Here is a 21838-nt window from a genome sequence, read left to right on the forward strand (position 1 = left end):
TGTGAGTAGTCATATTTTAAATCAATGTAGACATGTGTGTTAGAAAACTCTACATACTGTACCTTTAGAATTTTTAACTACCTATCAGTGACAGACACAGTTTCTAGCTGCAGTGTGTGAACACGTTTTCAGGTGTTATACTGTACCTGAGTTGCATGTTGGTCCGTACCAGCCAGGTTTGCATTTGCACACGTCAGGAGAAACACACTCGCCTCCATTTTCACAGTGCCTGTTACACACCACTGAAACAGATACACAAATGTCACACTTTTCCACTAAATTTATCCTCACAGTTCAAAGAGATCAAAACTTTATTTTGAAAAATGTGCTGAATGTGTAACATATCATTGACTGATTATTTAAAGTGCATGTTGTCATGGCAAAACATATCAAAAAAGTTCAGGGATATATGCACATTTGATTTCATGCTGAGAGGTGAATAAAGGCGGTTGCCACTCTAATGTTTATGTGCCTAACCTAGAGCGTGCAGGTGATTACCTTAGTTTAGCAACAGGAGGAAACAGGAAGTATTTCCTCTGTCTAACCATGAAATAAAACACATAACACCACATTTTTGGAGTATACATTTGTGCAGCATCTTCATTTATCTATCAATAAAAATAAAAATCAGGTGATTACCTGGCTCATGGTTTAAATAATAAATACATACATTGCATTTTTATCTGTGAAATAGCCTGATATACTGCAATGGTTCCCAACTCGGGTCTAAGAAAAGGCTGAGTCCCCTTCGGACCCACATGGAAAAATTTAACAAATTCTAATAATCTTCACTAATAAAATCCCAACTAAATAGGCTTGTACATACTTTTTCTTGCCAATAGATGTATGTATGAAATACTGATTATGTGTCTTGTGATTTCGAGAAATTTGTTTTAATCTAATTGTCACAAACTCAGAGCAGACAGAGCCCTGTAACCCCCCCCAGCCCACCCCACCCACCCCCCACGAGATCTTCTGACCCCTGACCTAGGGCAGCCGGGACCCGTGGCTGGGAGCAAATGTGTTATTTCTGTGTTTTTTTTAGGCCAGGTTTACATTTCTCCCCAGATTATGGTACTACTGCAAGCTTGGCTTTTGTACTTTATATTTAATCACATAGAAATGGATAAATTATTTATCTTTTCACTTGGTTTATCCTACACTGATGGAGACTTTGATACATGCTTGAGCCAGACTGTTTTATTTTAGTTGTTTTGTGTCACATTAAATGATACAGAAATTCTTACTCCATCTTTCCACTTCACTGTAAATTGAAAGCACATTATAAAATGTAAAAAAATACTTGAAGAGCTTACTGATTTCACATCGTGGTCCCACATAGCCATAAGGGCAGGTACACAGGTTTCTAGCCAGACAGGTGCCTCCATGTTGACAGGGAGGCTCACAGCTTGCTTTAAATCAACAAAGGGCAAAGTGATAATAAAAATAATATTAACAAGTATTAGCTTTATGATTTGTATAAGTGTGTTTAGCAGCATAAAAAAGCTGTGATTATGACACCAGGTTACCTTCCTCACAGGTGGGCCCACTGTAGCCTAAAGGACACTCACACACGTTTGGTTTCACACACTTCCCCTGGTTCTTACAGTCGGGTCGACACACAGCTGGAAGAGAAGAGAAGTCAGACTGCGAGACTAATGAGTCAACTCTGCAGACGTGATTAAACAGTAATGTGCCATGAAAGAGGACTCCAAGGTCTGATGTTTTCAAACTGTGGGAGTTACAGATCTTTATGCCAGAGTGATTAAAATTAATTAAATGAACCAGTCAAACTGCTCTCCCTCTCACCAATATGACAGCTGTATCCGGTGTAGCCTTCCTTACAGGTGCAGGTGTTGGGCAGAGAGCACTCCATGTTCCTCCCACACTGATACCTGCACACAGCTAGAGTCAAAACAGGAGTTTACATAAAGTTAGACAATTATGTGACTATATGTTGATGCACTGCATAAAAAGCTACATTTATCTCTTTATTAAATATACTTTGTAACTGTATACTCTATACTCTGTAAGGACAACGTGCTTGCTCGTACTGAGCTCTCAGTAAAGCAGTTTCTGGCACAAAAACAAATCACAGTGCTTGATCACCCTCCCTATTCTCCTCATCTAGCATCCTGTGACTTTCTCCTTTGTCCTAAGATCAAATATAAGCTTAAAGGAACACGCTATGAGTCTGTGTCAGAAGTTAAAAAAAGAATGACATAGGTTGTGAGTCAACTATCTGAAGAAGACCTACTGCACTGCTTTGATCAGTGGAAAGCCTAAATACAGTGGTGTATGGATGCAGAAGGGGAGGAGATTGAATGAGAAAGACATGAATGTATTCAGGCTCAATGTGTGATCATCTCACATTGACATCATGCAGCTGTCTGTTAATAAAAGGGTCCATGTGACATTTGCCCTTTGGCCCATGTGGATTTGACTACACACTGACTTTGCTGTCATTATTTCTTAGTAAAAATTTAGAGAAATAAAGTGTGGTTAACTGAGTTGGTTTCAACTAAAAAATACAGAGATATGATTATGGTTCATATCCTCCTGCCCTACATACCTTTACATGTAACTCCATCTCCAGTGTATCCATAAGGGCAGCGTCCACACCTGAAGGAGCCTGTGATGGTTGGCTCACAGGGAACACCGGGGAAGCAAGGAGAGTCAGCACAGGTCACATACTGAGACCCCCATCGAGTCCCTGTGGTTAGGTCAGGGTTTGGCTCCATCCCGCTGGGCTGATTTCTGTGGACGGTGGGGGTAAACACTCTAGTCACTGTCTGATTGTGTGGCATTATTGTGGTCCTCCTGTCACCGAAAGATGTCCTCCTGATACTGGAGATGGTGGTCTCAGGTCTACTCCTCCTCTCAGGGAGTGGTCGTCTGGGTGAGGTGGGAGATGATGAAGAGGAGGTGGGAGTGGTTTCTCTGCTGGAATTTGATTTGTGGATATGAATATGACCATCTGCTCCATTGGTGACCTGACCTGTAAAATACTGAAAGTTAGAGGATATGACTTAAAATCTACCAAAAACCTTTGGTCTTTCAGTAAATCATAAAAATCGCTTAAGTTATTCAACTTACAATCAGTCTTTATGGGTATAACTACATTTTTTGCAGTTCAAAAACACAAACTACAAAATCCAGTCATGATTGTCCTAAAACCTAACATTTATCATCCCTGATGTGACAGAATCGCTTCATTCTCACCTGTTGCTGTGCATATCTGCCCATTTCCATGGAGGCCAAGAGGACATGGTCCACAGACAAACCCTGCTGAGACATGGGTGCTCTCAAAACACTGAACCCCTGGGTGACACGGCCGCCTGGAGCATGGTGACGGGCCCAAGGGTTTGGGCCTCTGAGGAAATGATGAAACTCTCACTGGTGTGGTCACTGGTTTGACTGGAGATTCTGGGTTACCATGAATACATAAACAAAGGATAGAAAATAAAAACTTAAAATGGACAAAAATTTGAATCTATGTGTGAAAGCAGGAATCAGCAGATGTACAGTATAATTCTATAAATTAGCAAATTAACATGTCTATAACATATACTATGAAAGAAAATAATTATTTAGTTTTTTCTAACAAGTGATGTCCATGCATCTGAAGCCTGATGCAGCTTCTTCATCTCTACCACAGAGTTCCTTTGTTGTCCAAAACATTGAGACAAACTCTGCTATAGATACTCACTAAAGGTGCTTTTCAACCACAGAAACTTTCTCAAGGAACCGAAGATCTTTTGATGGATTCTTTCCTTTTCAACTGGAGGAACCAGGGTCTAAATTTTGTTCTGGGGTAAAGAATCTACCCCTTGAATAGTCTCTGCTCAGGGATAGTACTTTGTCAAAGGCCTAAGAACTATAAGGATAGGAGCTGGAGTGCTAAACATTTCTGACTGGTAAATAGGTCATGACTCTGCCAACAATTTATAAATCTGGATTATTGGCATTACAATTAAAAGTAAAAGTACAGCTTCTGCTTAGAAAAATCTCACTATTACATTTGATCTGTTAAATATTATAATATTTAACAGATCAAATGTAACTATAAGTTAAAGATAAAGCATAATCGTATTGATTTACTATGTCTTAATGCAACCTGGCTGTGTCATAATGTCTGATTCCCATGTTTTTCCAAGGCTTTAGCAGCTGGTGGAAATACAGACAACAATGAGCCACAGAAACCACATTCAATTTAATTCAATTCAATTAAAAACAATTCATTTTTACCTGATGGACAATTAAAAGGCAGAGAGCTGCAACATGGACAGAAACACAAGATGACACACAACATGTGCAAAATGCAAGAAATAAAATACATTTAAAAAAGCATGTGAGGTACTGCCCCACGATGCTCAGCATTTTAGTGCTATGTGCAGTCAGTACAGGAGGACAACTGTCTTTTGTGGGACAGAGCATCAATCTGACACTGGAGTAAAGAGGGATTAGAGTTCAGGAGCTGGACTGCTGTGGTGACAATGGTAGCTCTCCTTCTTCTTTCTGTCCTGCAGCCTGGACAAAGCAGTTTACAACCTGAAGGTAGCCACCCAAACACAGAGTGAAGAACATGTGAGGGATCTTGAAGGATGCTGAGAGCAGTTCAGGATCTGTTCACAGTGAACAGACAGAATTCTAACAGGATGACCAATGATTTTAGAGCGAACTTCATTGACAGAATGTGGGTGTGTCCGGTTTTGCAGGCTGATTGAATGGAATGGTAAAAAGTCATTAGGATATTTTTATTTATCCCAAAGAATCTCAGCTTCCCGAGTTCATATTGTCTCTGATGGCATTTCTTGAGGATCTCCTCGTTGATGGAGGAAAACCTCAGAGAGCCGTCGAAAATTGTGCCCAGGTAGCTATAGTTGTCCGAATTAGTAACTAAGAGAGAAGATCTCAGAACTAAAAAATATGGGTACTTTTGGTCAGAAAGCCTCTCAAGGAGAAAAATCTGAAAAAAAGAAGTTCCCTACAACTTTACTACTTACTCCTGTTCAGGAAAATTAGCTTAAAACTACAGTTCTGAACTGGAGGAAAATTAAACTTTGTCTCCTCAGAATAACAAGTTAAAATAAAAGACTTACGTGTGCAGGTTCTTCCATCTCCACTGTATCCTAGCGAGCAGACTCCACAGATGAAGGAGCCCAGGGTGTTGTTACAGCCCACTCCAGGAGAACAAGGCTGAGAAGCACACTCGTCTATATCTTCTCTACATGTGCGGCCTGAAAGCAAACACAACTCAAGTATAAATAAAATGGAAACCCTTTGAAATAATCTAAAAGAAAAAGGCATTGAGGAAAGAATTGTTAAGAAGTTGACAGCAAATTTCCAGATTGCCTTGCTAATGATGACCAAGATGACTGATCAAGAGACATGCAACTGCAGTGCTTCTTCTTCTGTGCTTCTTCACAAATAAGACCAACAATGTAATCTCACAATTTAAAGTTGTTTCAGTGCATTATGGTCCTTTTAATAAAAGAAAATCTTTAAAAAACGCTTATAGTAGAAATGGGAGGTGTTTTTATTGTGTCTGTTTATATAAATACTGTCAATGACTACTGTAGACATATCACATATTTCATAGATATCACCATTGCCCTTTATAACTGGAGTAGTAAAAAGTTAGACCAAAGTTGTTTAAAAGTTTCCTGAAGGTTGGCCTTAATTCTGCAGGAGAATTAATGTTATCTGGCCTCTTAATATCTCTTTAAAGTGAAGCACTGCAGAAAAGGAATCCACTTCTAAAGCAAATCCCTCCTGAGCCTTCTGCTTTGAGCACTTTTGAAAGAAGAGCTGCAGATTGATCCTTACCAGTCATTCCAGGTGGGCAGATACATGAGAAGGAGTTGGGTCCGTCAATGCATCGTCCCAGTCTGCAGGGATTCGGTTTACAGTCATCAATGTCTACCTCACACCTTTCACCTTTAAAGCCCTCCAGACAAGCACAGCGGTACTCCCCACTGCCAGCAGGGAGGTTGACATTGGTCACACAGGAAGCGCCGTTAAGACAGTCACAGGAGTGAACAGACACCTGATGGAAGGAGGAAAATGCTGCTTTATTTAAGTTTAAGTCTGAGCAACAGGATCAAAAGTCATGTGAAAATAATGTTTGGCATTCAAAACACTATGAATTGTTTAATTCTTGAATTACTTCATGCTGAGAAAAGACTGGTAAAAGAAAAAAGATTATTTATGTAAGACCACAAGAAACTGTCAGTGGACAACAACACTTTTTGCACAGGTTAGAGTAAATAAACACACAATCTACCATTTAGTATTCAGGCTTTTTTTGCTTTTCCTCTTTTGCATTGACTGACAGCCTCCTCAAGAGGTCTCTGAGACAGAGAGCAGCCATGAGGAAACGACGACAGGCTATCAGCGCCCTCTGGTGGAGGGATGCATACAATTATTTCAATTAGAAAACAAAAGCTACAGGCATAATAAACACACTGACTAAACCTTTTGCCAACCATTAGAGTCTTCAGTTGCTCATCATGATATTTATTTACATTATTTATCGCCATGTCTTCTTTAATCACTTTAGTGTGCCCCCTGATGTTTTATGTATTTTCTTTTATTATTTTCTAGAGCTTGTATGTTGGCCTCTGCAGTATTGCTAGATGTACAAAAAATGTTCCTTAGGGGTAGTGTAGATAGTTTTGATATTTGAGAGCAACCATAGTTCATGTAACACCAAAAAGAAAGCCTCCAAGATTCTACTATTCTGTCCAGAGTGGTCTTCTTGAATCTTAAATGTAGTTTGTGCTGGAAAAGCAGGAAAAAGCCAACTGCTGCACTAAAATCAGTTCTAAAAAAACCTTTTACGGTTAAAAAAAAAAAAAAAAAAAAAAAAAATATATATATATATATATATATATATATTAGGTGGTGTAAAGGTCTTGCAATTTTTAAATCTTGAAAAAAATATTAGAAAGAACAGCACCAACATATTGCACAGTTTAATCAGAGTCATAGCTAGAGCAAAATAGATTTTTTTTAAATAATTAGAACCTAATGGTTCAGTTCTAATCATGCATCCCTAAGATCTAGGTTACCTGAGTTTCTCACGGTCTAAGTGGCCATTAAAAAAAGTATTGTAAACTACTTATTAGGCATAAAACTGTAATGTATCATCTGTTTGGGCACAATAAAGCCAGTTTTACCTGTACTGACGACCTGGTCTCAGCATTACAGTCGTCTATCACAATAAACTGGAAGGTGTGTGTGTCTGGAGTTTTAGCTGTGGCCGTCCACATCAGCAGCCCAGCTGGGGACAGAGTAGCACCTTCAGGACCTGATTCCAGGCTGAAGAGTACAGCAGAGCCTTCAGGGTCCTGAGCCTGGATCTGATAAATAAAATTTTCTCCTTCGAAGGACTGAAGGTGAGGCGGCAAAGACTGAAGGGCTGGGGGCTCGTTCTCTGATGGGACACAACAGAGATTTTATGTTAGAGATTGAACAAACAAAAAGAGTTACTCAGTGCACACAAAAATATTAGACCAGTTTTAATGTCTTTATATTTTTATAATTTCTTAAGCTTTGTTAACTGCCTTATTCTGTCTGTTTGTCCTACATTTTCTCAGCTTTCTGGGGACATCTTATCTAAACAGATGAAGCTCTCATGTTTGACAATAGAAGACTGGTTCTATGTTTAAATGTTAGGCCTGAAGATGCTCAGCACCAATCAGTCTCTAGTTTTAAATATATGGATGAATAATTCATTGACTGCATGCATGAAAAAGAGTTTCATCTGTGAGAAGCCTAATCAATAATCCACACCGTATCCTGCCGTTATCACTGAGATCAGAGATTCAACTTCAGTAAAGTCAAAGCAACACTTCCTGTCATTTCTTCTAAAGTGAGCCGAGCAGCGTTTGACCTACTTTAAGTTGAAGAAGCAAAGTTGGTCTGAAAGTGTAACAATGAGGTAAGCTGTCCTCATATCAGCGCCTGAGGATTGAACAACTTCAATGACTTCAATCTGCACAGAGCTGCTGACAAATTATCACAACAGCCCAGAGCGAGAGAAAGGAACCTCAGTGAAGGCTAGCCAACCTCAGCTGTAGTCAGGATGTGACAAATGGAAAACTTTTTCAGCCTCACTTTGTGTCAAGTTCAGTTGACATTACTTCTGTTTATGACGTTATAAAGGAGCTGTGAGACAAACCAGGAGAGAAACAGTGAGGTACATACTCTCTGCTATAGACCAGGTGTGTTTGGATGAGTCAGGGCGGCATGTGAGACAAGGGCTGCTGGGATTGGACTCCCCCTCGCTGTAACACAGACCCTCAATGTTGCAGGTTTTCTCCTGGGAACCAAAGAAAATAAAGAAATGTGTTCTAAGTGTTTATTTTCTCTTTAGAACAAACTACTTTTACTACTCTAAACATGCTTTTTGCAGACTACAGCTCAGTGAACTATAACGTAGAAAGAAAAAAGCAGACCAAGACAAGGCCAGTGTTGAAGAAACTACTACAGAAAACAAATTTTTTCCTGTGTTTAAGGAAACCTTTCACATCACACTAACTGGAATTACTACAGTTTAAAACTGCATGATCAAGGGTTGTAATGGTTGGAATAACAAAAATGTGTATACAATTTAGACATTCAAAAAATGACTATACTATTACAAAAATTACATCTACATCATCCGTTCAAAATCCAAGAGCCCAATGGAAAGGTGGATTTTTAAAAAAATATTCAGTTATTTACAAAATGTAAATACAGCATGTAATACACCACCATGAGATCTGATTCTCAGGAATCTGATCATAAAATCGCCACGATTAATGCATTTGTCAGGCTACAAACCATCAACAACAAAATCCACACAGCTCAACATTAGCAGCTCTCCTGTACTAAACTGATCAGAATATTCCATCAACAGTCCTGCTGCATCAGAAAGAGAACACACAATCTAAATCCAGTCAAATATTTAGCCCAAAAACAGGATTACACCCATAAAGATTCCCAAACGGGTTTTGTATAAGTTTTAAATCAACACTGTTGATCTTTCACTGTATTTGCTGTAATAATGTCTTTTTTTCCAGACAATTATCAGGAATGATGTAGAGGAAAATGTCTGAAAAAACCTTAATCCTTTTTGGAATTCTCAGTGAGAAACTGCCTTGTCTTGTCCTCGTAAAAACAGGTCTATACTTCTTAGACACAGTCATCTACAGGCCTCTGTTTTACAATACAAATTCAGAAGAGAAAAACATACATTTCCTTTGCTATACTACTCAATATCAGTAGCTGCTACTTCAAACAGTTCATACACAGCACTGAATATAATTTGGGTTTTCCTGGAAAGGCATTTTATACTCATTTTGTACTGATTTCTAAACATTTGCAATAATTGAGGAATATTCAGATAAATTGCAACTTATTTCATCAAATTCAACCAGATTTATTGAGAATTATGCAGAAATTAATGCAGTTGATGTTACTGATTCATTTTAAGTTGTCTACTCATGCAAGACTTTATTGTAGTTGTATCCTGAAACAAAATCAAAGTATTTGATCACTTTATCACCCAGATATCATATCATAGTTAGAGTTTTTCTTTTTGTGATCAAATTTTTATTTTATTTTTACATAAGAAAAATATAGACAGGCATATATACATTACAAAAATAAAGCTCAGTATATAAAATTTACATACCTGTACAAAACTTAAATAAAAATACACAATTAAAATATATCATAGTTAGAGCTGAGAACACTCTTCTTAAAATTCAATTTCTCAAAGATATGTTCGCTTTTGTCAGCAACTGACTCCTTGATCAAGTACAGAATCACAGTAAGGATGCATGATGTTAATGGCATAATATTGGTATCAGCAGTAGAGATGTACTGTAAATCTGGGATATGAGTCACCAATATCCTGCCAGTATATAAGCCACGGTCTGTTTTTCCTGAATCCCCTTTGCCTCCTCCGTCTGTCACTTACTTACTGAGGCGTGTTTCCAGGCAAACCAGCACTCAGTGGTATTCTCCTTTTTTCTGAGAGGCATCTGGCTTTTTTTCTAAATGCATAGTTATGACCTAATGAGGAAGAAAAGCGGTTAAAGAGTGGTGCTTAAGCCTGCTGGTCTGGTCTGTGACATTATGTATTCCAGCCCATTCTGAGCAGTGAAGCAGCCATTTGCAGTACAATGAATGGGGTGAATTTTCAGTCGTCATAGACCTCATGCAGCGTAGGACAGTGGCATCTCCGCTTGAAGTAATGACTTTGGGTGTCTCAGCACTTTATACTGGTAAAAAATAAGTACTAAAAGTGAGACTAACACCAGGTTTTATGGTAACAATATCAAAATTTCTTAGCGTGATTATGGTGGCTGGTATTATAGTTTCAAGTTTCATCACAGTATTATTATTATTATTTGATGAAAAGGGCAAAAGGTACAGATTATAGTTTTTCTCTGGTTTACCCTGATAATGAGTAAATGTTATTAATTTGGCTTGTTATTTTGGGATTAAAAAGCTTGTTTTCCCATGACACATTAAACTCACAAGATCTCTTAAAACAACCCAGAAGTACTTTTAAAGACAAATGATGTGAAATAAAATGTATGTATGCATCTTCTACCAGGTGTTCTGTTATGGTATAAATATATATAAATGTTTGTTCATAAGCATGTTTGTTGGTCCTTTCACTTTGTTCAATCAGTTGTTTCATTTAAGGACAAAACTGCAACATTTTTCCAAAGATCTATGATTGGTTGAAAATTTTCACAAGTTTGCGTGGCAGTTTGTCATAAGGGAGGTGGTGCTGGGGCTTGACCAGTTGAGGACCACTGCTTTAGACCAGTGGTTCTAAATCTGGGGGCTGGGACACTGAGAGGGGGTGGCCAGATGCCTGCCAAAAACCAAAGATTTTCATTTTGACATTATTTAAAATTGTATATTTTACCCATTTTTACTGAAAAGATATGCAAAAATACCTAAATATAAATAACAACATAATTTATGCTAAAATCAGAGTCATGCTGAAAAAAAAATCTTAAAGGGGACATATTCTGCAAAATACACTTTTTCAGGCTTTTCTAATGAAAGTATGAACCCCTGGCCTGTCCTTTTCTCAGACCCCCCTTCAGAAGATGTGAGCTAAAATAAGCCGTTCTCAGGTTTTACCCTCATGATGTCATGTGGGGAGTTAGCCCCACCCCCAGGTTCAGTCGGCCCTCCCGCACTTGGAAGAAAGTTCTCAGCTGCCAGCTAATATGAGAATCTGGAGAGCTACATCCATTAAACCACACATCCATGTCCTGAGAGGGGTGGTGTCAGGAGCGGAGTCAGACAGCTCATTAACATTTAAAGCCACAGACACAGAACGGCTCGTTCTGAGCAGGGCTGAAACAGGGAGGGTTATAGACATGCAAAAATCCAATACTGGAGTGTTTTTTTCAGCAACACATTTCACAGGCATGCTTTGGGGACCTCTGAGACCAATGTAAACTTGATTTAAAGAGGTAAAATATGTAACCTTTAAATTGTGTCTCTGGACATGACTATTCTTGAATTTGCACAGTTTTGTTTAACTATGCTTCAACCACCTTCAGGTACAGTGGGGGTCCTGGTCTGAAAAGTTTAAGAATCCCTACTTTAGACAACACAACTGCTGTACAGTTAAATATTAAATGTGTTTTATTTCAGTAAATTGAATTACTTTAGTGATTAGGCATTACTTGGCGAGGGCTGCCAGAGGTCCTGGCTTCAAATCCTAGATGAGCCCCCATTTGTTGAAACCTGGCACAAGGGCCTTGACAAATTTGGGAGTTACACATGTTGATAGCTAATTATAATTACTGATTACAAACATAAGGTCACAAAAGAAAAAGTGGCATGTGTAGGCTGGGATGAGTCAGGGCTGTATGGTGAAAGCAAGCAACATAGGGATTAAGTTTTTATGCTCAGGTGTTCTGAATCAGAGTGGCTGATTCTAAGAGGAGCAACAGAGAGACAAAATGTAAGTCAAGCCTGCTTAGTGAAAGGAAAGGCAGCTGCTGTCATAGATATGTTATATGAAAACAAAGATGTCTACCCAGATCTGTTTCCAGTATCACATAGACTTGAGTTGGCAGTGATTCTAAACTTTGCTGCAGGATGTTAGATCTACTTTTCAATCTTTTAAGATAATTTCACTGAGAACAGATAGAGAACAGAGAGAAAAAGAACTCCAAAGACTGATAGAGACCTCTGAGACTGACAGTGGATGTAGATGTGATGGTTATAAAGAGGAAGGAAAGCCTGCTGAGGTTAAATTTATCTCACGAGAGATGTCTACTTTTTGATCCATGTAATGAATTCATATCTGTATCAGAAGGATGTCTCACCCTGAGGGTACAGAGCACTTCATTGTCCAGGCTGCAGATCTGACAGGCTCCGTCGTACAGAGTCAGGATCTTGGCATTACTGTAGCTGTAGCCATCGTTTGAAACCTGCCATCAGAAGAAGCTAGATTACTGTTGAGTACTGATAAAAGGCATCAAACAAGTAAATTGGACTATGGCCATTTATACCTTCTTGAATGGTACAATCTGAGAATAAGTTCTTGTTTAATTTTACCTCGAGTTCAACAATAGGAACAATAAAACTACTGATACTTTGATGCTAGAAGGGCCCCAGCCTCAGTGTTAATACTTCTTATGTTTATTCAGTCTTACTGCTGAAGAAAAACAAGCATTCCCACATTTCACTTTGCTTCAAGCACTTGGCAAAGGAGTTAAAAAATTAGTCTGCACCGTTTCACACTGCTGTGAAATCCTCCAGCTGTGAATTCTTCCCACAACTGCAGCCAGCAAATGAAAACAATCCTCACATCTGTTTCATTTTCATCACTTCAGTGTAAATTCACTGTCTCATATGGTATGGGGAGATTGTGAGATAATCAAATATCCTGCAAATAAGAGAAGATTTCCACCGATTTAAGGATGAGTGAAAAGAGACACAAGGACAATAGGCTGAGAGACAACACCTGAGAGAGCGAGACGAGTATCATTAGGGAAGACAGAGATTATGGATTTATTCTATCATGCAATGAAGAAAAAGTGAGAGCACTGACTAACTTTAATCTGCCAGCGAGCCAGCGGTCTGTTTTTCACTTGTTCCAGGTCCAGATCTGCAGGAGTCTGGCTGTCCTGCAGGGGGAGCTGGCACTCCAGAGCTGTCACATCAAGAAAGACTGCACGGACAAACTGGGGCTCATCCAGAACCCAATCTCCATCTACAAACTTGACAAAGACATAGGAGAGAGACAGGGGGAAGCCAGACGAGGTAGGGGGAAAACAGAGGGATTAGAGATCAGGAAAGGAGACTTACAAAAAGAAACAATGACATATGACATATCATATAACATGCATCTACCTGTTTCCATCAAACTCTGACATGTTACCACTCCTGGTGGTAACAGGAGTTCCTGTACCGATATTACCCCGTTATGTCCATGCTTTGGTAACACCACAATAGTGAACAGATTTAACTGTCAGAACAAGGTCATAGCATACTTAAAATTAAATTGACAAATTATGGCGATGCATCAATTGTGATATTTTTCCAAGTACTTCTTCTGGTGTAAGACTTCCCCAATATTTTCCCTGATGTTTGGCAACGAAGTCCCATCAGTTTGTCCAACATTACACATTAAACTGATAGGTGTATTATAAATAAAGTCATCATTCAAAACTACATTTTGAATTTTATCAGGTTATGTTGTCTAATATTAAATTGTTTTGAAGATCAAAAAACTTTAAGTGGGACAAATATGCAGAAAAATAAAAATCAGGAAGGGAACAAATATTTTTTCACGCATTATACTTTTGAGTTGGTATCCATGAACATCAAAGAAATGGCAGACCGACAGAAAAGGATGTGAAAAAGTGAAGTACCTTTTCTTTAACAAACTCACACTTGAGCTCGTAGGAGTCCTTGAAGCCCTGACCGTAGATCTGGACGGTGGAGCAGTCTCCTTGTCGGACGTCACAAAGACCCTGCTTCTCCAGCTCAGAGATCTCTGGGATCTGGTCTTCACAACATCAACAACAAAGAACAATAGCAGACTAGCTGTGACTGTCAGACTGCAGAATTTACCACAACATCTTAACTCTGTCATCAAAGAAGAAGACATGTAGAAAGACTGATGTCTGGTAAGTGTATCACAGATGAATCGGTGTGAAAATGGGTCAATTTAATAACATTTTTAGTAACTTTGGCTCGTTTTCAGTCTGTAAATGTACTGTCAGCTGTAGCTGCTGTCTGGCCAATAACACTTAAAAACAGCTGGATGTTAGTTTTGCTGCACAGATATCCAGCCAGCTGGCATATCAGACAAAACTAAAAATTCATATGTATAAAACGGGTGACACAAAACTCTCAAACTCCACATTTCTTCTTTTAGTTAGAGAAATGCTTCAATAAACCAAGAGTAGAATAACATTTCACTTGTATTTGTGTAAAAGTTTCACACAATGAGAACTATCTCAAAAATGCATTAAACCTCACTGAATTAGAAGGGACAAAATGTCTCCAGTATTTCTCATCTCCATGTCATCTGGTCATTTTGTTTTTAAAAGGTGGTCTATGTGACCCCACCTTCAATCTCTCTTTTTACCTGTGTCATTTCTATGGCATATCTTCTTCTCTGTTTCTGCTTTTTGTGTTGTTCTTTGTTGCTGTAAAGCACTCTGTGACCGCTGTCTGTAAAAAGTGCTACATAATTAAAGTTTATTTTCTTACTTTATTATAGAACTTTATCACATTAATAATGCATAATGCTGACAGCCCTAGAACTGAGTAATGCAAACTTCACAATACAATCAGCTTTCTTGATTCTGAAAGACTTTTTATAACAAATACGAATTAGACATTTAATTTCTAAATTAAAGTTAAAATGTTACCAACTGAAAAATCTAAGAGAGGCGACAACCTCAACCAAAAAAAATGGATTTTACAGTCGAGTACTGATTACTTTGGCATTTCAGATTTTGATACAATCTTGCCTGTTATACACTAATTGATTATTATGTTTAAAAAGAAAACCTTTTGATATGATCTCTCATTTTGATGTTTTCCTTTTCTGTAGAGTTTGGAACATTTTACAGTTAAAGCCTGGCTCAAACTACAATTTTTTTTTTTGGTCTTTCACATCTGCATCATGTCAGACTTCGCAACAAAAATCTTGTCCCAACTTGGCCAATAGCCTGCCCACACTGCAAGGGTGATCCTGACCACTTTTTCTGTGACTGTAAGCGAGTTCACAGGCGGGAAAAGACGGTCAATCATAGCTTCGATTTAAGCACTCAATGCTATGCTAGCATTTTTTTTGCTCGAAAAAGAAGAAATCAACAAACAAGAAACAATTATAGATTCTATTATGGATTATGGATAGCATTTGTATACTCGTCCTGATGTTTGAAGAGGGGGACAATAAAGACTTGATATCCTTCAGATAAGGGCTGAGCAATTAATAGGTGCGATTTTCAAATCACAGAAGGTGCACCATTTAAAATAGGGACTCAGTCTGTTGAATGATTACACAAAAACAAGGAACAACTGCTGTCCTGTTTGATACACATTGTAAACATCAAGACAAAATGTCAAGCTAGATGACAATGCAAGAAAAATTCTGACATGCTCATCTTGTTAAATCGCGGTCGTGGGGTATCTTGGACATGTCGTTATTCATGTTACACTACAAGACCATTTTTGTTCCTGACATGCATAGTTAGGGCCTATGTTTGACGATGAGCTGAGACGATGCAGTTGGGTCAAAGTCTGATTGAATTGGTGTAGTCTAAGTCGGCCTCAAGAATAAACTTTTCAGAGTGGAGAAGGCCAAACAGTCAGGCCATCTGTGCCCTGACCTGTGGCATTTCTTTACTGTTTATTTAACTTTCCATACTGTGTTGTATTTAGTATTTATTTTGTATTTTGATATATATTGCACTTTAATGGCCTGTTTTGATGCTCTTGATGTTTTAAATGTCTGTGAAGCACTTTGACCTGCTTCATGTAAAAATGGATCTATATCAATACAGTTGCCTTGCCTTACATTGAATCAGTCTATCTCTAATAAGGCAATTTTGGCTGATCAGCTTAAACAAAGACTCCTCATGAACTTGAGATTTCGTGTGTTTTTTATGTTACCAGCCAGCACGCTGCAGTCGTACGAGCCAAACCCTGGGAAGCACACACATCCCCACTCCGAGCACTGGCCATTCCAGTTGCACAGATTTGGACACTTGAGTACAGACAGAACATCCTGGTACTCCTCCTCTCTTCTCCTCTCTTCAATCAGCCTCCTTTCACACTCGTTCTCCAGCAGAGGTAATGTTGCATTCAGCCATGACAGCTCATCCTTCAGCTGCAGGTCTATAACGCACATAGCCACAGCACTGCTTATTATCGGCTCTTCTAACAGACGCCTGCAGCTTGACGCCATGCTAGAGTTTGCCACAGCCTGCTGGCACTGAGACCTGGCCTGCTGCTCGGTCAGGCCGGAGGGTGTGGGCCAGGTGAGTGAGGAGTCAGCCGACACTGCAGCTTCATGATCCTCTGGGAAAAAGTAGGAGAAGCCCTCCAGATCAGACTGGCTGAGGCTTTGATGAGGAGAGTTAGAAACAAAACGGTGGGTCTGCCGCCTGCTTCTGTGCTGCCGGCGTGCTGATACTGAAGCTCTGTCCCTAGACAGGAAGCTTCTTTCAAGCTGCCGAGCATCACGACCTCCACTCTGTGTGATGTGGCTGGATTGTCCTGGAGGCAGCGGCTGTCTGTCATTTCCGTCACCTCTGAGCAGTTCCACTGAGCTGATGTACTCAGCTGTGACATCCAGAGTGGGGATCACACCGGAGAGACGCACGTTGCCATGATGAGAGCAGGTGGAGGCAGAGGAGGTGACTTGTTGAGATCGGGCTCTGGGGGATGAAGGGCGCGGCTCAGTCTGACAGTTACAGAACCTGCGGGTGCTCGAGGGAGTCAGGTGGGATGGCAGGGTGTCAAACAGGCTGCTGCCTGGAGGGAGTCTGAGAGAAGAGAGGAGAAGATGTTAGCGAGCAGAAACAGGGTGTGACAGGAGGATTTTGACAGTGCAGTAACAACTTGATCAGCGATTCTAGGCTGCTGTATTTGATTCATTGATTAGCAGTGCAGAAGAAATGCAATCTATCAAATTATATACATACAACTGACACATTAAAAACATCTGTGACCTTTTGCAAAGGTGACCAGTTTTTGAGGTTTTCTGAACAAGAAAAAAGATACTTCGCTCTCATATACAAAAAATTTGAAGACATTTCAAAACAGAATGATAGTGAATGCTGTTGAAGGAGGGGAACAGTCAAAATTCAGTAGGAAGGATAGGGAATGCTCTTTCTCATAGACTGATGACATGCACTGGTTGGAATTAGGTAACATGACAACCGGTGGACAGTAGCATCATCAAGGCCTACCTCTCATTCAAAGCAATCCCACACTTTTTTCATATGAAATGGGGCAGTTTGAACATTAAAAGGAACCAAAAATGCAATGGACCAAAGAGACAGAGGCATGTCCTTCAAAATAAAAGATTTTATGCCATATTTTTTTCCAAACACATCCATGACCCACTGAAAATGGCTTTGGATCCCAACCCACCAGCTGAAAACCACGCTGGTGGTCAGAACAAACCATGTGCACTTAATTTTTAAAACATTTTCCTCAGAGAACGAACATAACGCCCCTGGTGCACTTGTTTAATTAGTGACTGTGTTAACTGGTGACCTTCAGCTGACTGTCTGTAAGTGTCATTGTTCCAGGAGCTGACAAAAGCATGTCTGATGAATATATTTCCAAAATATATTCATCAGACATGTTTTTGAACATACATAATAAACAGCTGGAAATCATCAATTTCCACAGTCACAGAAAATGAAACTAAGCCAGCGAGTTTGTTCTGTCAATAATCTCGAGTGCAATTATTCACACCTGACATGCTCGCCTTCAACCCACCTCCACCCCAGCATCCACCTGTGGGCTCTGACTGGGGTTTTGAGCTGTTATCTTATCACTCCTCAAATTCTGTATATGTTAAATCTGTGAGGAGTGATTTAGTTGGAGCCTGACACCAAACATATTATGTTGCATAATAAATGCTTAAAAACAAACTACAACGTGAGATTACTGGCCGAATTATGTGAGAGTTAAAGATCGACTTCAAAACTGAATTTATCTGTTCTCAGCTAGTTAGACATTTTGGTCTCTATGCAGTGTCAAAGACACATTGTACATACAGTATGTGGAGAATTGTGGTTGTCTTGCTTATTGATGTGCATACATACAGCATCTTTAACCTGCATTGCAATAACTTTTCAGGACGTGCACGGCTGGTCTGTCAAACTAATAGAGGATGCATGCACCTGCTGCATCCTCATAACTGGAAGTACAGTATATCTCTGGCCTGAATAGGCTGTTTCTGGCAGTTGGCATGCAATTTTATAGGAAATAACAGGAAAATGGCAAAAAACAAGGATGAAATGATAGGTATTAGTACATGTCGAGTCAGAGATGACAAGTCTAAATCAAACTTGTCAAAGTAAAACTTTTTACAAAGCCACCTTCAAAATGAAGGAATCACTAACCTCCATGCAGAGATAAAAGCGTGCTGATCCTCTAGTATAACACCCTCTACTGATTGAAAGTCATTGTCTGGCTGACCATCATATGTCCCACACAGGCCCTCGGTGTGGCCCCGGTCTGAACCAGGGGCTCTTAATGTCAGACTCATTCCCCAGTCAGACACGTCTGCTCGAACAAACGCTCCAGATGAAAAGGTCATCTGTTAAAGGAATCATGTAGGAAAATCAGATGAAGAAAGATATCAGGATTACTTCATGTACAAGCAGCCTGCTACTTTTCAACTCTGGCAAAAAGCTTTTAAAGGAGGTTTTATTTGAATTAAATGTCACTTGGTTTGTCCCCCTATATACAATGGCTTGTAAAGTATAACAAAATAAAATATGTGCTGTATGTTTCAAATTCAATGATTTATAAAACTAGTGACTATATCAAAAGATAAAAAAGGACTAGAACAGACAGCTTACTGAACTCAGTCATGTATCTATCTTGTCTTGACTCACCGTGACTTTTCGTCCCTGGTAGGATTCTGTGATGCGAATGCCGCTCTTGCTCAAGTCTCTGTTCTTCACAGACAGGTGAGGTTTGGTTTCACCCAGTTCTCCACTGCACATGTCAAAGGCGACAACATCACCGCTGTCCCTCACCACAAAGCCACAAACACAGGAGGCAGCATGAACAACACTGCCGCACTCCCACTGACGAACATGGACCTCAAACGGCCAGAAACTGCTCTTATAGAGGACAAAAGTGCCAATCTGATAGTTCTCATAGTGCCTGTAAACACAGAAAGAAGAAATGTTTGTGTTTTTTCTTCTTTTTAAAGGGGTTCATTCAAAATGTATAAATACAATTTAGAAAAGCTCAGCTTATGATGCACAGAAAGTATGTTTCAAATGAAATCAAGACTGAAGTACCTGCCATCAAATGTGATGATGTGAGGATCAGTGAAGGAGTAGCAGAATGCTGAGGGGACATCCTGTACTGTTATCTGATAAAAGATATGGATTACATTTTTTTTCTTAAAAAAAAAGTTTCCTAAATATATATGATTATTATTAAAGACATGTAAAGTTTGCCTCTCTACTTAATATTTGAAAATATACACCCTAAAGCAGTGGTTCTCAACCTGGAGTCTGGGACCCCCTGGGGGGTGTGAGGTTTACTCTGCTCTGAGGTTGTCATAATTACATTACCATATGTTAAGTAAAATCATGATAAAACACTTAATAAACATTTTTACAATGGTCTTTTGGTAAGGAAAACGTGTAGTCAATTTTTTAGGGTTTTATCAGTGCAACACTGCAATAGATATTGACTTTTGGCACTAATATGTTAACATTTTTTGTGAAAAATATTTGGGAACCACTGTCTTTAAGTAGTCTGAAAGCAAAAGCTACCAAAACTTACATGATGTAAAAACTAAAGACTTTTTAATAGAGAGAAACCGTTTGAAATATCTGAACTATGTCAACATTACCATACACCAGGTGTTTTCATGCGCTTACCTCCACTGATTCTGGTGAGTATCCGTTCCAGAGAAAGTTTTGTGTAATGATGGATTTTACAGAGATCTGGGTTGTCTTGTTGTCATCTTTGACAAAGTCAGTGACAGGGCTGAAGTGGATCAAAGCTCGGCTACAGACCCCATCTCTGCAGGGGCCTCGGGTCAGATCCACCTCACAGGAGGACAAAGACAGATCTGCTCCCAGAAAAGCCTCGCCTGAAAGCCAAAACAAGACGGCTTGAGTTTAAGTGCATGATTAAAAAAAGAAACTGTTGTAGGTATGATTAGTGACATAAAGTACACTATTCTTGTCAGATTAAATGGAGCTACCATAAGAGTTTTCAAAACTGTCATATGTTGCGTTGTTGTTTTAGTCCTCACCTTTACTGCTTGTGCCTAGCCTCAGAGAAAGTGTACACTGTTCTGTAGAGGAAGATGAATCTTCCAGACATGGGACAGGAACTGTGCTCTCAACAACCAACTCATACAACCTCCCATCCTCAGACACACTGCTCTTCTCTGGTCTCAGCTGCATGAAAAGAAACATCACAATAAAAATGTGCAGTCTTTTATATCATAGAATTTTTATCACAAGAACAAACATTTTAAAGGAGTAGGATTTAAAAGGGATCCTTGGTTTTACAAGGTTTTGTATCCACAAAAAAAATCACAAAACAGTAATCCTGTAACCTTTACTTTGTTTTACACAAAATCTGTGCAGCCACATCATAAATACCTCATCAACCAATTAATAATGGGTATAAAAACAGGGAAACAGTACTTGATTAAATCACTGTAGCAGCTGGATCAGCATAATGTATTGAATTTAAAGTGTTTTGTTCTAATTATGAGGGTCTCCATATTTATTTTAATTTCTGTAATTAGATACAAAAACATATTACCTTGCAAAACCAGCAGCTGAGAAAAAACATCCCTATTATAATAATTTACCATCATAATATCAAAAATAACATAGGAATACTTATGCCTACAAACCTTGGACCAATCAATTCAAACTTTTTCCTATAACTCTAATTTTGTTATGCTTAAATAAACTAATCTTCCTCTGACTACAGCCCATGCATAGACATCAACCTTGTCTTACAAGTCCTTCTCATAAACGGGCAGAGATAAATGCCAAAAACACTGATTACATTTGAAATTTTACCCATAAAAAGTATGGTTATTTTTACTTTTGTTGTTGTAAAGCCCTTGCATATATTCATATTATATATTTATTGCATATATAAATTCCATGACATGCAAATTAACCAACATAACTCTAACCATAAATTGAATCTTTTTGTTCCTTAAACAACATAGCACAATGTAATATAAAGTGTTGTACCCTTATCCCAGCAAAGAACTCCAGGCTTTCCACTGAGGCGCTGTGAGCATCAGGAGAGTCTAAGTAGAAGCTGGAGCAGGAGCAGTAAATCTGCAGGAGGACAAGAGAGAAATGTGACATATTTCTAAAAAGATGTCTTTCAATATAGATGTAATGTAAAGAAAGAGGGAGAAAGAGCAGAAGGATCCTAAACAAAGTACATAAAAGGGAAAATTCTTGGATTCATATCAGGTTTCACTGTTAAGACCAGTTCACACACATGGACAGAGCACGGTACAACAAACGAGTTCATTACTATCTTTAATGCTGATTTTAGTCACTGTTAGCTGAAAGACTAATTGCTAAAATATTTGATT

General features: G+C 39.0%; 1 protein-coding gene across 1 annotated transcript in view; it reads right to left on the reverse strand.

Moving 5' to 3' along the window:
* Nucleotides 1-21838, reverse strand: part of vwdel (von Willebrand factor D and EGF domains-like) — a 41496-nt gene that overhangs the window by 8237 nt on the left and 11421 nt on the right. The window contains exons 6-25 of the mRNA XM_041793473.1: nt 21483-21572; nt 20516-20663; nt 20136-20350; nt 19545-19618; nt 19131-19404; nt 18633-18829; nt 16165-17039; nt 13908-14044; nt 13089-13253; nt 12357-12461; nt 8212-8326; nt 7182-7438; nt 5830-6049; nt 5103-5240; nt 3223-3426; nt 2573-2998; nt 1810-1905; nt 1530-1625; nt 1317-1412; nt 147-242 (exon numbers count right to left, since the gene is read on the reverse strand). Of these exons, the coding sequence (XP_041649407.1) occupies nt 147-242; nt 1317-1412; nt 1530-1625; nt 1810-1905; nt 2573-2998; nt 3223-3426; nt 5103-5240; nt 5830-6049; nt 7182-7438; nt 8212-8326; nt 12357-12461; nt 13089-13253; nt 13908-14044; nt 16165-17039; nt 18633-18829; nt 19131-19404; nt 19545-19618; nt 20136-20350; nt 20516-20663; nt 21483-21572 (4024 nt within the window). The remainder of the gene's footprint in view (nt 1-146; nt 243-1316; nt 1413-1529; nt 1626-1809; nt 1906-2572; nt 2999-3222; nt 3427-5102; nt 5241-5829; nt 6050-7181; nt 7439-8211; nt 8327-12356; nt 12462-13088; nt 13254-13907; nt 14045-16164; nt 17040-18632; nt 18830-19130; nt 19405-19544; nt 19619-20135; nt 20351-20515; nt 20664-21482; nt 21573-21838) is intronic.

The sequence above is a fragment of the Cheilinus undulatus genome, linkage group 8, assembly GCF_018320785.1.
Source record: "Cheilinus undulatus linkage group 8, ASM1832078v1, whole genome shotgun sequence".
NCBI classification, from domain to species: Eukaryota; Metazoa; Chordata; class Actinopteri; order Labriformes; family Labridae; genus Cheilinus; species Cheilinus undulatus.